This window comes from Scyliorhinus torazame, chromosome 19 (assembly GCF_047496885.1).
Source record: "Scyliorhinus torazame isolate Kashiwa2021f chromosome 19, sScyTor2.1, whole genome shotgun sequence".
NCBI lineage: Eukaryota > Metazoa > Chordata > Chondrichthyes > Carcharhiniformes > Scyliorhinidae > Scyliorhinus > Scyliorhinus torazame.
In genome coordinates this window covers 70278715-70294994 of record NC_092725.1, presented here as the reverse complement: position 1 = coordinate 70294994, position 16280 = coordinate 70278715, and the positions used below count along the sequence as shown (strand labels likewise).

Sequence of the window (16280 nt, the reverse complement as noted above, 5' to 3'; positions counted from 1 at the left end):
ATTGTCACTGGACTGGTGATCCAGAGCCCCAGGGTTCGAATCCCGCCACAGGTCGATTTGATTTCACATGCCTAGCAGCGCCAGGGATTTGGGTTCAATTCCGGCCTCGTGACTGTGTGGAGTTTGCACACGCTCCCAGTGTCTGCGTGGACTTCCCCCTGGTTCTCTGATTTCCTCCCACAGTCCGAAGATGTGCAGGCTCAGTAGATTGGCCATGCTAAATTACCCTTTGTGTCCAAAGATATTAGGTGTCGTTATGGGGATCGGGTGGAGGTGAGGGCTTAAGTAGGGTGCTCTTTCCAAGGGCCGGTGCAGACTCGAATGGCCTCCTTCGCACTGTAGATTCTATGATTGACTGTGTAGGTTAGATGGAGTTTTGCGATTAGAGGGATTGGGCGAGACAGTGGGCCTAGAATAGGGTGCTCTTTCAGAGGGTCAATGCACACTTGATGGGCTGACTGGCCTCCTGCAGGTGGTAGAAATTGAATCCAATTCAGAACAGATCTGGCAACTCGAGACTGGGCATCCATGAGGTGCTGTGGGCCATCAGCAGCAACAGAATTGTACTCGGCCACAATTGTAGCCTCATAACCTGTCATATCTCCCACTCTACCATTACCTGCAGCCCTGTCAAATTCAGTCATGACTGGTAGTAGACAATTAAGCAACTCACTGGAGGAGGAGGAGGCTTCATAAATATCCCCATCCTCAATGATGGAGGAGCCCAGCACACGTGTGCAAAAGATAAGGCTGAAGCAGTCACCGTAATCTTCAGCCAGAAGTGCCAAGTGGATGATCCATCTCGGTCTCCTCCAGAGGCCTCTAGTATCACAGATGCCAGTCTTCAGCCAATTCGATTCACCCTACGTGAAAACAAGAAAGGTTGAAGTCACTGGATACTGCAAAGGCTATGGGCCCTCACAATATTCCAGCAATAGTACTGAAGACTTGTGCACCCCTAGCTAAGCTGTTCAAATACAGCTATAACACTGGCATCTACCTGGCAATGTGGAAAATTTCCCAGGTATGTCCTGTACGTCAGAAAGCAGGTCTAATCTAACCCAGCCAATTACCGTCCCATTGGTCTACTCAATCATCAGTAAAGTGATGGAATAGACTTCCGGTGGTGCCCTCGAGGAAGCAGGTCGCAGGTCGGATCGCTCCCGCCCGCGAAGGGCAAACGGACCTGTTGAACGGACTTTTGCGGGACCTGGCGACCTGGTTAGGTTGAGGGGACGATGGGGAAGAGGCTCTCTTTTTTCCCCCCCACCCCCCACCCCAGGGTATGAGCAACTGGACCAGAAGTGGTCGAGTGGTGCGGCAGGGCTCGAAGCTGGAGCAGCGGGGACCCCAGGCCAGGAGGCGAAAACATGGCGGACAGCGGGGTCCAGGGAGCGGAGGCTCACTGGCCAAGGGAGCAGCAGATGGAGTTTTTTAAGAACTGCTTCGCCGAATTAAAGAGGGACACGTTGGACCCGATGAGGGCGGTAATGGACCGAATGGTCGAGGCGCAGACGGTCCAGGAGAAGGCGCTCAGGGAGGTAGAGGTGAAGCTCTCCAGCCAGGCAGACATAGTGGCAGAGCTGGAGCATGAGGTGGAAGAACTGAACGCCCGCCAGAGGAGGATGCAGGAGCAGCTTGAAGAGCTGGGGAACAGAGCCAGGAGGCAGAATTTGAGGATCATTGGCCTCCCCGAGGGCTGCGAGGGGTCTGATGTGGGTGCATACGTGAAAGGTATGCTCGAGGCGCTGATTGGGCCAGAGGCCTTCCCCCGACCCCTGGAGTTGGATGGGGCGCATAGAGCCCCCACAAGGAAGCCCAGGACGGGCATCCGACCGAGGGCCTTGGTGGTCCGCTTTCACCGGCTTGCTGACAGGGATCATGTGCTATGATGGGCCAAGGCGGAGAGGAGCAGCAGATGGGAGAATTGTGAGGTGCGCATCTACCAGGACTTGGGAACGGAGCTGGCCAAGAGGCGTGCAGGATTCATCAAGGTAAAGGCAGCCTCCTACAAAAAGGTGAGGTTTGGAATGCTGTTTCCTGCGAAGCTTTGGGTTACGTTTGAGGAACTCCACCACTACTTTGAGACACCAGAACAGGTTTGGACTTTTATTAATGGAAAGAAGCTGGACTTGAACTAACGGGCATTTAGTTTTCTCAGTGCTGTACAGTGACGGCAGTCCGTTAACCTAATTTGCTCTGACTAGGTGTGGACTTTAATTAAAAGAAGCTGGACTTGATCTAAAGGACTCTGGGCTCTCAGAGCTTTTGTGTGGCGGCGGTTTGTTAAATTATCCTGTACTGTAAAGTTCTATCCAAAATTGTTTTCAGCCGGGATAGAGAGCAGGGGCTGGAGGGCGCATTGTGTAGGATGTTCTTGGGGGATAGCATCGGGGGGGGGGGTAGAAGGTCGCTTGCAGACTCTCGGGGAACAGCGCAGGAAACCGACAGCAGCGGCACCTGAGGGGGGGGGGGGGGGGGGTTAGAGCCACGTTAGTTTAGTTGAACACGTGGGGCAGGGCAAACAGTGCTGACGGGGGAAGTGCTTTATTCGCATGGTTATTCTTTCCCACTGTTTGTTTTCACTATGTTAAGGCTCTTTGCATAAGGCCTGTTTTCTCTCTGGAACTATTACAAATTTGTTTTAAATAAAAAATGTTTTTAAAAAAAGTAAAGTGATGGAATGAGTCATCAGCATCACTATCAAATGGCACTTACTGAGCAATAAGCTGCTCACTGACGCTCCGTTTGGGTTCCGCTAGGGTCCCTCAACTCCTGACCTCATTACAACCTTGGTTCAAGCGTGGACAAAACTCCAGAGGTGGGTTGAGGGTGAGTATTCGATCAAGTATGGCATCATGGAGCCCTAACAAAACGGGAGCGGGGGGGGGGGGGGGGGGGGGCAGACTCTGCACTGGCTGGAGTCATACCTAGCAAAAAGGAAGATGGTTGTGGTTGTTGGAGGTCAGTTACCTCAGTCTCGGGACATCACTGCAGGAGTTCCTCAGGGTAGTGTCCTAGGCCCACTATCTTCAGCTGCTCCATCAATTACCTTCCCTCCAACATAATGTAAAATGTGGGGATGTTTGCTGATGACTACACAATGTTCAGCACCATTCGCGACTCCTCCGATAATGAAGCAGTCCATGTCCAAATGCAGCAAGACCTGGACAATATCCAGGCTTGGGGTGGCAAGTAATATTTGTGCCACAGAAGTGCCAGGCAATGACCATTTCCAATGAGAGAGAATTAAACCATTGTCCGTTGACATTCAATGGCATTACCATCACCGAATCCCTCACTATTAATATTCATTGACCACAAACTGAACGGGACTAGCCATATAAATACTGTGGCTACAAAAGCAGGTCAGAGGTTAGGAATTCTATGGCGAATAGCTCACCTCCTGACTCTCCAATGCCTGTCCACCATCTACAAGGCACAAGTCAGGCGTGTGATGGAATACTCCGCACTTGCCTGAATGAGTGCAGCTCCAACAACACTCAAGAAGCCCGACATTGTCCAGGACCAAGCAGCCCACTTGATTGGTACCCTTTCCACAAACATTCCTTCCACCACCAACATAAGAACTAGGAACAGGAGTAGGCCATCTGGCCCCTCGAGCCTGCTCCGCCATTTAATGAGATCATGGCTGATCTTTGTGGACTCAGCTCCACTCTCCGGCCCGTACACCATATCCCCGAATCCCTTTATTCTTTAGAAAGGTATCTTTTTCTTAAAAACGTTTAAAGAAGGAGCCTCAACTGCTTCACTGGGCAAAGAATTCCAGAGATTCACAACCCTTTGGGTGAAGAAGTTCCTCCTACACTCCATCCTAAATCTACTTCCCCTTATTTTGAGGCTATGCCCCCTAGTTCTGCTTTCCCCGACCAGTGGAAACAACCTGCCCGCATCTATCCTATCTATTCCCTTCATAATTTTATATGTTTCAATAAGATCCCCCCACATCCTTCTAAACTCCAATGAGTGCAGTCCCAGTCTACTCAACCTCTCGTCATAATCTAATCCCCTCAACTCTGGGATCAACCTAATGAATCTCCTCTGCACCTGCACACCAACTTTTTGCGACTCGTGCACCAGCACACCCAGGTCCCTCTGCACAGCAGCATGTTTTAACATCTTACCGTTTAAATAATAATCAATTCTGCTGTTATTCCTTCCAAAATGGATAGCCTCACACTTGGCAACATTGAATTCCATCTGCCGCAGTGTGTAGGTTAGGTTAAGAGGTTATTGGGATAGGTGGGAGAGTGGGCTGGGTGGAGTGCTCTTTCAGAGCAACCCTCGGACCCACTCGATGGGTTAAATGGCCGCCTTCTGCACAATAGGGATTCTATTATTCAACCTAGTTAATCGAGTTTTTAGAATGTGAGCTACAGTTAACTCCGTGAACTGTGATGCAACACCCCTTAGGTGAATCACAAAGACAAATCCAGGTAGGCTGTACACAGAAGTGACCTGGTTCAACCACTAGCTAATTGAGGGAGTGGCAGCTTTCTTTTTCAATAGGAGAAAACAGCTGGAGGAGAAATAAGGCACAAAACTAACATGACTTTTGAGATCTTGTCTTAAATTATTTTTTTGAGCAAACATAAATTAAGCTATGTTGACCTACACTGACTGGGTGGCTGAAAATGTAATTGGTTGTGTTCACTGCATAAAGTGTTGGATTACCGTGGCAATGAGATTTTGTGTTTGAGGTTGGAGGGAGCTGTGAAATGAATGCATCAAGAGTGTCACATTAAATTGCTCTTGGCTGGAAGCTAGAGGATGATCCCATATTTGTTGATAAGCATGTTAAAACAAAGTGAGACAGAATGAACCTGAATTGGAAAAGAGCCTATTGAGGATTATTTAAATTTCTTAGGCTAAAATTAGGAATGTCTTTAGTTGCAACCATGATTAGAATGCTTATAATAGGATTCATTATCATTCAACATAGTTGAAGAATGAAATTTCCACATTCCAATGGATAAAGGCCATGATCTTGTGTAGCGAACATATGAAATGTATGTAACTGATATTTAAACCATGTATTTTCTGGAGTAATGGGGCTTTATACCAACCAACAATGACTTATAACACATTTTGAAGTAGTAGGTGCTTTACTGGAGAGTTCGGCAAGCTAAATTTCACACCAAGTCACTTAATGATATATTCGGGCAGCAAAATGGTAGGATTTGAAAGGCTTCTTCAGGTGAAGGAAGAGATGGAAAGTCTTGGGGGTAAGGAATTATCGGGCTCTGGTAGCTGAAGTAACCATGGCCACTTGTGGAGCGAGTAGAATGAGTTGCGCAAGATGCTGGAATTGGAGTGCATAGATCATGGTGGATTGTAGGGCCAGAGGAGATTAGAGAAGGAAAGGGTGTGAGGCCATGGAGAGAATTTAAAAAGGGGGACAATGAAGTTTGAGATGTTGCTGTATCACGAGCCAATGCAAGTCAAGTGGCCATTGGGGTAATATTTGAATGGGACTTGGTGGAAATTAGGATATGGACAGCAGAGCTTAGCTTTATGAAGTTGAATGAGCTGGGGGGGGGGGGTCAGGTGACTGATTTGGTGATTGAGCGAATGTGTAGTCAGAAGCTCATTGCAAAAACTGAAATACTGCACCAATTGCAAGTGATCTGGATCTGCCTCTCATTGATCAGGGAGAATTCAGTTCTTGGGGAACGGAGTTTGTGGTGGGAACTGCAGACAATGACTCCTAGTCTTCAGAATATTTGGTTGGAGGAAATCTCTGCTCGTCCAGTTCCAGATGTTGTACATCACTTGAAAAACAGAAATATTGAAAGACAAAAAGGAAATAATTGTGTGGCTATTCGGTGAACTACTTGTTGCAATGTCATTGCTGCTGTAGGTTAATGGTAGAACACTTTGAGAAACATAAATGGAAATTATATTCCAAAAGTAGCAAAATGCCTCTTAATCCTTTAGGATATTGAATATTGTGATTGTAAACATGCTGACCACCATACAGTTGTATTTGCCTGAAAGAAGGGTATGGAGAACTAGTATCTTTGGGTAACAAAATAGAATAAATTACAGTTCTCGGCAGGTAGTTGGACATTTGTGGTTTCAGTTCCATGGGACACCTGTGGCAGTATCTATTTTTCTAGGCTGGCTGCATTGAGAGCTTGGCAGAAAGCCCTAGAAATCACAACACATTAAACTTCAGTTTCAGATAATACTATTTCTGTTTGCCGTGGCCTTTCTATGATCTAGAAGGCTGCGTTGAGATTGTAGAAGGTGTTGGCCTCTGAAGCCCAGTCTGGCAATATCGGACGAGTTTTGAATGTGGTCATGTCCCCATCTAGGGGGATTGGGGAAAGTGCCTGAAATAATCATGGGGGAGGCGGGCATGGTAGCACAGTGGTTAGCACAGTTGCTTCACAGCTCCAGGGTCCCAGGTTCGATTCCCGGCTTGGGCCACTGTCTGTGCGGAGTTTGCACTTTCTCCTCGTGTCTGCGTGTGTTTCTTCCAGGTGCTCCGGTTTCCTCCCACAGTCCAAAGATGTGCAGGTTAGTGGATTGGCCATGCTAAATTGTTCTTGGTGTCCAAAAAGGTTGGGTTGGGTGGGGTTACTGGGTTGCGGGAATGGGGTGGGGGTGGGGGCCTAGGTAAGGTGCTCTATCCAAGGGCCCGTGCAGACTCGATGGGCCGAATGGCCTCCTTTTGCAGTGTAAATTCTATGATTCTATGTTGGATTATGTTAAAACCCACTTCTAATTAATGCATCCTATATAAATAACTTATAAATAATAAATAAATGTAATTTAATATCGGCAACATATGCTGAGCAGACTAATTAAAGGGCTATTAAATGTAGTGGTCAAACTTTTCCAAAACAGCCAAAATGAATAGAAAACTATGCAAAATTAGCTTAGCTGATCGATTAATCCTTCAGGAATTCTGAAATAAAACTGCTGTAGATCAATGAAACAATTGCCTATTCCTGAGATGTATAGTATTAAAGCGACATTAAGGAGCCCATACTTGGAACACTTAATGCCGCCTTGCATTGGACAGAAACTCAAATTACAATGCAAATATTCTCCAATCAATATTTGTTTCGAAGCTGACAGTTGTCGCAGTCAAAATGTGCTGTGTGGTTAGAGGAGAAGTAAACCCGTAATGGAAAAACGCAAGGTTAATCCAGTAAGCAGGACATTGCTTCTTGGTGATTTAAACGAGCATGAAGGTTGGGAAGTGGAATAGGACATTTGGTTTCTCGAGCCTCCAATGCCATTCGATAAGATCATTGCTGATTCAATTGTTTTGGAAATAAAACTATGTTGCAGTTTAAGATGTACTGGGCTACAACTGCCAATAAGAATCTGTTTGGAAAAAGCAGTCTGGGTTGATGTGCTGCAATGATGAATCATTGACTGCTTGGAACACAAATAGATTGGTGAGCTGAAATATTTTTTCAGCTGTATTGTTTGTAAGTAAACTGTTTTGTTAAGTGCCTACCTTTGTCGAACTAATTTACATGAAGTGAAATTTGAGTAGACAAATGTGATAGTAAGTCGGGTTTTTTTTTTCAATTATCTACTGGAGTTTACTGTATTCTAGCCTATGGCACGACTCTCCATGGCTAGTGATCCAGAGTGACCTACTAGAGCTAATGGCCAGTGTATAGCTGCTTGAGGCATTCTGGACCAGGGCATTTCTATTTGTCTTGACAAAATCCTGGACTTTTCCTCAAACAGTGACACTATAATTCTACAAAATCTGCATATGATTCTGTCATGTTTTGGGGTTTTAATAATAATAATCTTTATTGTCGCAAGTAGGCATTCATTAACACTGCAATGAAGTTACTGGGAAAACCCCCTAGTCGCCACATTCCGGCGCGCACAGAGGGAGAATTCAGAATGCCCAATTCACCTAACAAGCACGTCTTTCGGGACATGTGGGAGGAAACCCATGCAGACACTGGGAGAATGTGCAGACTCCACACAGACAGTGACCCAAGCCGGGAATCGAACCTGGGACCCTGGCGCTGTGAAGCAACAGTGCTACCCACTGTGCTACCATGCCTCCAAACTATGCTGTTATGTGTAGACCTTGTTGGAATGCATGTTTAACGGTGCTACTATTGAACATAACTTGGCTATGGAAGGCCTAAATTCACAGAGTAGCAGGGCTGTGAGATAAAGATGAGAATTCATAAAGGAAATCTTCCCTAATTTCATGGAGATAATGAATTCCTAGAGATAATGAAAGATATGTTGACATTCTATAGGTGATGAGTCAATACTATAATGTTAAGGTGCTCATATCTTGAAGGAATAATTTGCTTTACTGAATCCAAGAACATATCTACACCGGACTCAAATTTCTAACCATTGATAGAATTATACTGGTGATGAAGGCGGTTTGCACTGGTTAAGAGGTCATTGGAAAAGGACCGTCGGCAGTATCCAATACCAATATCCAGAACAGGTCAAGCGTGATTTTGAAACATAAAGAGTTCAAAACATTTACCCTCTAGTCATTGCAAGTATCTCATGAAAAAGCGAAGACTAACGGTTGCCTTTTTGCAATATTACGTTAAGGCTCCTTCGAGGTCCAAATGAGGCTATGTAGCTAGCAGGCCCTGGAATTTGTTGAGAGTGAGGAAACAATGCAGAGTTAGATTGGAAGAGCAGTGAACATGGGAGAGACAGAATCCGCGAAGAGCTGTTTCTCTAATCACAGATTCTTACTATCCTGTGCTGGCTTCTCCAGTTCCTCCAGTCACGTTCCCAACTTCTCGCTCTTCCTGCCCCTCCAGGGACCGTACCTATGAGGGGAGGAACTGGAGCAGCAGCATGGGAGAGATAGGCGAATTGAAAGCACTCTTCAGAGCTGAACCTCCAGTACTTGGAAATTAATGGATAGTTGACACTTTTTTCCCCCTCCCTTTAGATTTATTTACTACTTGCAAACCTTTGGTTGAGCTGGAGAAGGGGGGACATGGTGAAGGGACTGCTTCCGGCAGCCATTGGGGAATACGCACTGGTGAGTCTTTTCACAAAAACTATTTGTAAACTGTTCCTAATAAGCTGTTCCTAATAACCTGCAACTTTTGACGTTTAGAATCCGTGTCATATTGCTCGTGTGTTTCAATGTCTCTCTTGGTGACCAAAATGGGATGTAGTAGTTTAGATGTGTTCTGACACTGGAGCATTCTACAGTTTGATCATGAATTCCTCTAACCCGTGTTCTATTGTTTTGAATGACAACTTTGTTGCTTTTGCTGATTTCTCTTCATTGATCAATCATTGCATTTACCTACCTAAGACTCCTCTTTACATTTCATTCCTAGCTATTTAAACATTATGGAGTAAGTTTTATCCATTTTCCTTGGCGTGGCATATTAAATTTCAATCCACTATTTCTCTGCTTACATAACTTGTTCAACTCTTTTTGTAGTTTGTGCTGCCTTCTCTGGTTCTGCTGCTCTAACTTTGTTATTACCTGAAGTCTTGAATTTCTGAACAAACCCAGGCTGTTTGGCTGCATTCATGCTCATAAATCCCATATAATAACTTGTTTGAAAGACTTGGGACATTTTCATGTAAGTCAAGATAAATTGTTACAAACTAGCACCTTGCTCACCTTCAGCTTCAATATGACCTCCAAAGGATTTCCAACCTATCTCCTCTCTCTTGTATGCGCCACAGCACTAAAAGTGTTCTCCATCCCGCTTTCTCAATGCTAAGAAGTTGGAAAATAATTCTGTCTTATCCTTGTCCTCCGCCTCATCACTACAAATGATAAACGGTCCAAAGTCCCGCACTACTCTTGCTAGAGTTACATATTGAAACTGATTTTATGCGTAGACTAAAAGCGTCAAGATACTTTTTCTAAAAGATTCCCCCATGTGTTTCACTTTCTGGACAGTTAAACAATTTTAACCCCCTGGGATCTTGCCTCTGTCCGCGTGTTTGACTCTCTTAGATGCATTTGAGTCTGAGCGTTTTTATTTTTATACATTGGGTGTTAAGTACAGTGAAGACTATCTCCTTTACAAAATGTACAAGAAAACCTGCCTATGTGCTCTTTCCAGTCTGAATCGATAAGAACATAATAAAAATAACAATTGATGGTTCTGTTTCACAGTGACATACTAATATTGCACTTGAGTTGTCTCAGTAAATAATTTGGAAGTAGATAAAAGGCAATCCCTTTTGTGTTATTTAATTATTGTATTTATTTCCTCCCACCCTTTGCCCCTTGATTATTTACTATTTTTGGAATACTATTAGCGTCTTCTATCTTGGAGACTGACGCAAAGTATTTATTTAACTCCTCCGCCTAGTTCCCCATTATTACTTCCATTCTCTTAAGAGACCGATGTTCACTTTGGCCTCTTTCTCCCAAATGACCTCGACTTTATACACCCAAGTTAGTGGCAGTGGCTTGCACTCGAGATGTTATTTTTAATGGTTTGACAAATATAATGTGTGAATATCTATGATCTTTAGCAGAAAAGAAAAACTTAGTTATATAGTATCTTTAATGTAATAAATTATCCCAGGGTGTTATGGAACAAAATTAAATACCAAGTCCCATATGGCAATATGAGGGTAAAGCTTTTTAAGGATTATCTTGAAGGAATAAGGCGTTATCAGGTCAAAGGGGTTGTAGGAGGGAGTTCTTATGGTCTACATGGGCTTTTCACAGTAACTTCATTGAAGCCTACTTGTGACAATAAGCGATTATTAATACATGCTGCCAATAACGAAACAGTTAAAATCTGGCATACTTAGACCAGAATTATGAGCGTAGATTCCTTGGGCTTGTGGAGCTGGCCACCGAAGGATTTGAGAACAATCCTGAGCATTTCAAAATGCTTGATCGGATGCTAAACTGAGCGAGTAATCACAGCTGTAATAGGTGAGCAGGACTTCTTTGAATAAAGACTGGGGCAGCAGAGCTTATAATGAAAAAAAAACATACAACGTAGCAAAGATTAGTAGCAAAGCCAGAGAATTAGTAGCAAAGCCAGAGAATTGGGAAAGTTTCTAGAATGAGAGGTCACAGATGTAGGTTGAGAGGCAGTAGATTTAGAACTGAGATGAGGAGGAACTACTTCTCGCAGAGGGTGGTGAATTTGTGGAACTTGCTGCCCCATAGTGCCCCCTATATCAAGAAGGATATAGTTATATTTCTGATTTTAAAAATGGGTTAAAGGGATATGGACAACAGACTGGGAGGAGGATTTGAGACTAGGACGAGATCAGCCATGATCTGATTGAATGGCGGAGCAGGCTCAAAGGGCTGAATTGCCCACTTCTGCTCGTAATTCCTATGTTTAAAGACCAGCAAAAGATGATCAAAAGAGCTTGGAGAGGGCATGAGTTGGAGATTGGGCAATTTTGTATAAAGTTTGGCTTGGTGGGCTGGGAGGAGGGAGAGATGTCGCAACTGATTAGGGAAAAAGGTTCATGAGCTCTTCGGTCCTATTGTTGGAGCTGAGGATGGAGGAGATGGGGTGGGATTAAAGACGGTTTGCAGTTATTCATAACAGCGTACAAGATTCAAAACTGCAAAACATAGGTACCAATATTCTCACTACCATCCTGGCATGGTTAACAGATGCAATTTGTGTTCCTTATTTGACGCAGGGAGCTCCTGTCAGACTTTGCTTCATTTCCACCAGCATTGTGACTTCAGTCCTCCACCGCTGATTTAAAATCTTGCCCCCGATATCTATTCTAATCATGCCAATGGATATAGTTTGGATTGAAGTTTAATTGATAAGTTGTTCGTTAATCCTAGAACCCAGTTCAGATGGCAAAACTGGAACCCATTCCCTTTGCAGATTTGCTGGAGGATCAAACGGTGTTCCAGGGATAACTTTCTCACTTCTGTATGTACATCACCTCGTTGTATCTTGACAATTCTGTCAGTTGTTTACCCGATTCACATTCTGTACCCAGACGCTGCCACTTTTACATTATGCAAACGGTTGCCTGAGTGCGTTGGTTCCTTTTGTTGCCCTTTCCTGGTGGATGATGTATTTTATAATGTTAGGAAAGCTGCATTTGTGAAGCTCTCAACTTGAATTTTAAAAGCAATTATGTACAAGTGCAGTTGCTGCAAAAGTATGATGTATGGGGAGATGGCAGCATAGTGGTAACATCATTAGACCCAGACTAATGTGATGGGGTGAATGGGTTCAAATCCCACCACAGCAACTGGTGGAATTAAAATTCAATTCATACACCTGGAATATAAAGTTAGCCTCGATAATGGTGGTTGATTATATCTAAAATCCCACCTGGGTCACCAATGTCCTTTGGGGAAGGAAATCTGCCATTGTTACCCTGTCTGGCCTACATGCGACTCCATATCTACAGCAACATGGTTGACTCCCAAGTGCCCTCTGAAATGGTCCAGCAAACTACTTCATTTAAGGGCAATCAGGATGAGCAACAAATGTTGGCCTTTCCAGTGACACCCACATCCTGTGAAAGGTCAAGAAAATACAACATATTAATAGTACCAGCAGATGGACTGTACAGACCAGCAAATCTGAACAGATGATTAATCAGTTCCTCCCATCGAAGTAAGGTAGCTGTTGATGTGTTGATATTGTTAGCAGCTTATCAAGGAGGATTTATCCGCTGTTGCCACTAATACCTGAGCATTTATAGGCATTTATCCACCTATTAGGAGACACTTTGGGTAAGTATACTGGTCATTTAGTTAAGCAAACCAATGAACTTTTGAAAATTGTTTTCTATCGTGGGTGTCAACAAAAACATCTTTAAACATTTGCATACAAAAGATGGAAAGAAAGGTATCATTGGGATGCATAACTTTACCAAGTGAGATGAAGGTCAAAGGAAACAGGCGAGAAAACTTACCTGGTTCTCATTCCTGATTATTATACAAAGGTCAGAGTTTTGTATCTTTTCACTCTCCACCCTGTTGAGCCTCTTGGTGTCTCTATTCTTACAAGAGGTCAAGCAGTTACATATCAAACTAACACTCTACACCAAACTTATGATTCAACATGATTTATTCACTAAACTTGCATCAAATACACTGTTTTCAAATCTTATGCCATACAAATGGTCACAATGTGCCTCCAGACTCTCCGCTTCGGATATGAGTAGATATTACCCCTTTGAAGTAAATTGACCAAATTCTTCTCGGAGGTCTGTTCTGTTCACGGAGACTTCACTTGGGCTCCGCATGTGCGAGTTTGTTCCTAGAGGTCATCCCTGAAGCGAAAAGTCTCCAATGTTTGATTCTTATACTCTGCTGACCTGTGTCATAGACAGGTCAAACCGTGTTCTGTTCCAAACTGCCAAATGACATCTTTCTTCTAACCACAGACAGGTAACAGCTCTGTGTATTATAAACTTTCCTTAAATAGGCCAGGTTTAAAGGACCCTGAATATGTTTCATTTCAAGTTGACCAAACACTTTCCATCATGCCTGTAATTAGCCATTTCAGCACGAACAGGTCATTATTGCAACAACCTCTTATCAAATCACTTGATTACACTCACCCTGATCTCAAATGAAGAATAGCCATGTTGGTGAAGAATCTGGGCTGATTGAGCTGATCCAGCATGAAACATCATCTTCAGGACAAAACTGTAGGACCAAAAGGCTGTACTAAATGAGAATCTTTATTAGTGTTGCAAGTAGGCTTATATTAACACTACCATGAAATTGCTGTGAAAATTCCCTCGTCACCTGTTCGGTTACGCGGAGGGAGAATTTCGGGACTTGCGGGAGGAAACTGGAGCACCCGGAGGAAACCAACGCAGGCACAGACTCCACACAGACAGTGACCCAGGCCGGGGTCTCGAATGCGGGTGTCTCGCGCTGTGAAGCAACAGTGCTAACCATTATGCTACCATGCCGCCCATGCTGGAGCAGTAAGCATTAAGCTCTGATACTGAATTGTGTTGATCCAAGTTGGTTCTGAGTTTGGTCCCTCTGTTATATACTGAATTAGTTGAAGCAGCAGTCAGAATAAAAATTGGGCCCTTGTTTCTCCAAGGTGGGAAAATGCAGCTAAAATTATCCGCCCTGATGGTAAAAGTTATTTGTAGATACGGGCAAGGACCGGATTAGCATCAACCATGATTCCCAGTTCATTTTGAGCAAATAACCTGCCAACAATTGGCGAATAGGCTTTTTGGAATATCCCAAGGATGTACCAGGTCTTTACATGAAAATGGTCAAGTGCGCATGCTCTTAAAGTCAACTTGGCATCTGTGGAACAAATCAAATCAGCATTTTCAGGAAATGAAGGGGTAAAAAGATGAATAGATTTGTTGGATAAAAGTTTTGATCCTTGGGTGTTAAACCTTTTTTTTTTGTTTGTGACAGATGCCAAACTTCTACCCAGCTACAACTGCCGTATTATGATCCGGGATAAAACCTACTCCTCATCAGGAGAGCGTGCTGTTCTCGTCAGTCTGCTACCTATTTCTGGAAAGAACTGCAAAACCAGGGCAAAAGCCAGAACCAAATCCCAATAATTGTGTGATGAAGTTTCTCTGAGTAGCAACCTTTAATATTGAGCCTTTTTTAAAAAGAAAAGATAAACCATTCATTTGTACGAAATACAATGGTGATTTTTTTTTGTCACTACTTTCAAGGCTCAGAATGAAAAGGTTTAATTGTTCATTTGTTGTCAATCCATATTAACTGTGATCAGGTGCTTTGTTGTCTAACGAGTTGTTTCAGGCAATTCCCTTTGGAACTGATATCAGATTCCATCAAGGCATGTGGCTATTGCCTCGTTTGCTTTGACTAGTACCTCAGTTGAATTGTACATAGTGCTTGATTTCAGTATATAGATCAAGCTGATTTTCCACACAAAGTATTGAACAGAGTGCCACTGATGACTATGAATAAAGAAACGAGTGGCTGGACAAGAATTTCTTGATCCATTGTATTTTCAGAATGTATGATTTTGATCTGAAACACTGGTAAGGTGGCTTCACTGTACTGTTTATGAAGTCAATTTTTTATATTGAACGTTGTAATTTTTTGACACTACATTTTCTACTTCCATGTAACAGTAATATTTTGCATATTGTTTGCAAATAATGAGAGACTCCTAACCATTGTTTTGCTATTCTGTAAAGTTATTCACTTATTTTGATGTCAAATTTATTTGTTATTAAAGAATATTGACAAAGTTCAAGTCTACTTCCAATCTTGCTACAAAATGGCGGGATCAGGCCTGTCGAATTTTTCACTTTCATTTTGAAGGTCCAGTCAAAGTTTTAAATTCCGCACATCTAAAAGCTTTGTAATTGCACTGTATCTTAAGCACTAAGCTTTCAAAGCAATGTGGTCAATACTAATGTCTTTATTTTGCTTAAAAATCATACCTGCAAGATGCTCTGGTTTGATGCAAAGATGCCTTTGTTTTACAAAAATAGGTCACTAGACATTATTTATGAATCAAGTCCTTTGTTAAAATGCTTTGCAGTATTATTCCAACCATCTGTTAGCCTTTCAGACCTCTTTTTGGCAAAGGTCCCCGTTGACTATGGATAATTGTATATTAGAGTTCATTAGAATCTGAGGCTGATGGTTAATTTTTGCACTTTCGATCAACCTAACCCTGTTGACTAATTTATGCCACATCTTCAGTTCTTTGCTCCTCTCCCAATTCAATTCACTGTAAATATCTGAAATACTACTGTAAATACCAGCCTAGTCAGATTTGAGGTGGACATATGGCATCTCCATAAGGTGTTGGTTATGAACGAACTGACATGTTCCAGTTAGCAGAGCAGCAAGAATTCATGAGGAGGAAAACATTTAGCTGTATCGTATGTGACCTGTATTGTATGTGACCTTGGAATTGAAACTTCTGGAAACTAATTGAACAGTCAGATATAACATGGTCTCCAGTCTCTGCTGGTATTTAGCTGCATGGGTCTCCAGAGAGCTAAGCTAGAATAGTTAAGATGCAGACAAAGGCTTGTGCTAAAATATATCAATCTTGCGCTTTTCTCAAGTATCATTGCCGTACTATGAACAGATAGTTTCTGTGGTGTTCCAAGCTGACTGGGTGTAATCCTTGGAGACCTACTCGGAATAATTTGTGCAGCTGGTGATGGTGGACTAAATTAGGAAGTCAAGTTGATTACATGGTCTATCATTCTTCAATAGGTAGCTGACCCCTCCACAAGGAACCTTTCTCCCAATCAGCGTTTATATTCTATTCTCCCAGTTGGCTCATTTCTTGAATGCCATTGAGGTAAAGGGAAACCTGAATGAA

The 16280-nt window shown here is 43.1% G+C and overlaps 1 protein-coding gene across 6 annotated transcripts in view; it reads left to right on the top strand.

The window, feature by feature from the left end:
• LOC140396202 (uncharacterized) overlaps positions 1–15186 on the top strand; it is a 97381-nt gene extending 82195 nt beyond the window's left edge. For 5 of the 6 annotated variants that reach the window (XM_072484501.1, XM_072484500.1, XM_072484497.1 and 2 more), the window contains 2 exons: positions 8936–9028; positions 14369–15186. In XM_072484501.1, the coding sequence (XP_072340602.1) occupies positions 8936–9028; positions 14369–14520 (245 nt within the window). In that variant the 3' untranslated portion in view covers positions 14521–15186. The remainder of the gene's footprint in view (positions 1–8935; positions 9029–14368) is intronic. The other variant, XM_072484502.1, reaches the window with a different exon arrangement.
• Positions 15187–16280: the final 1094 nt, after the last annotated feature.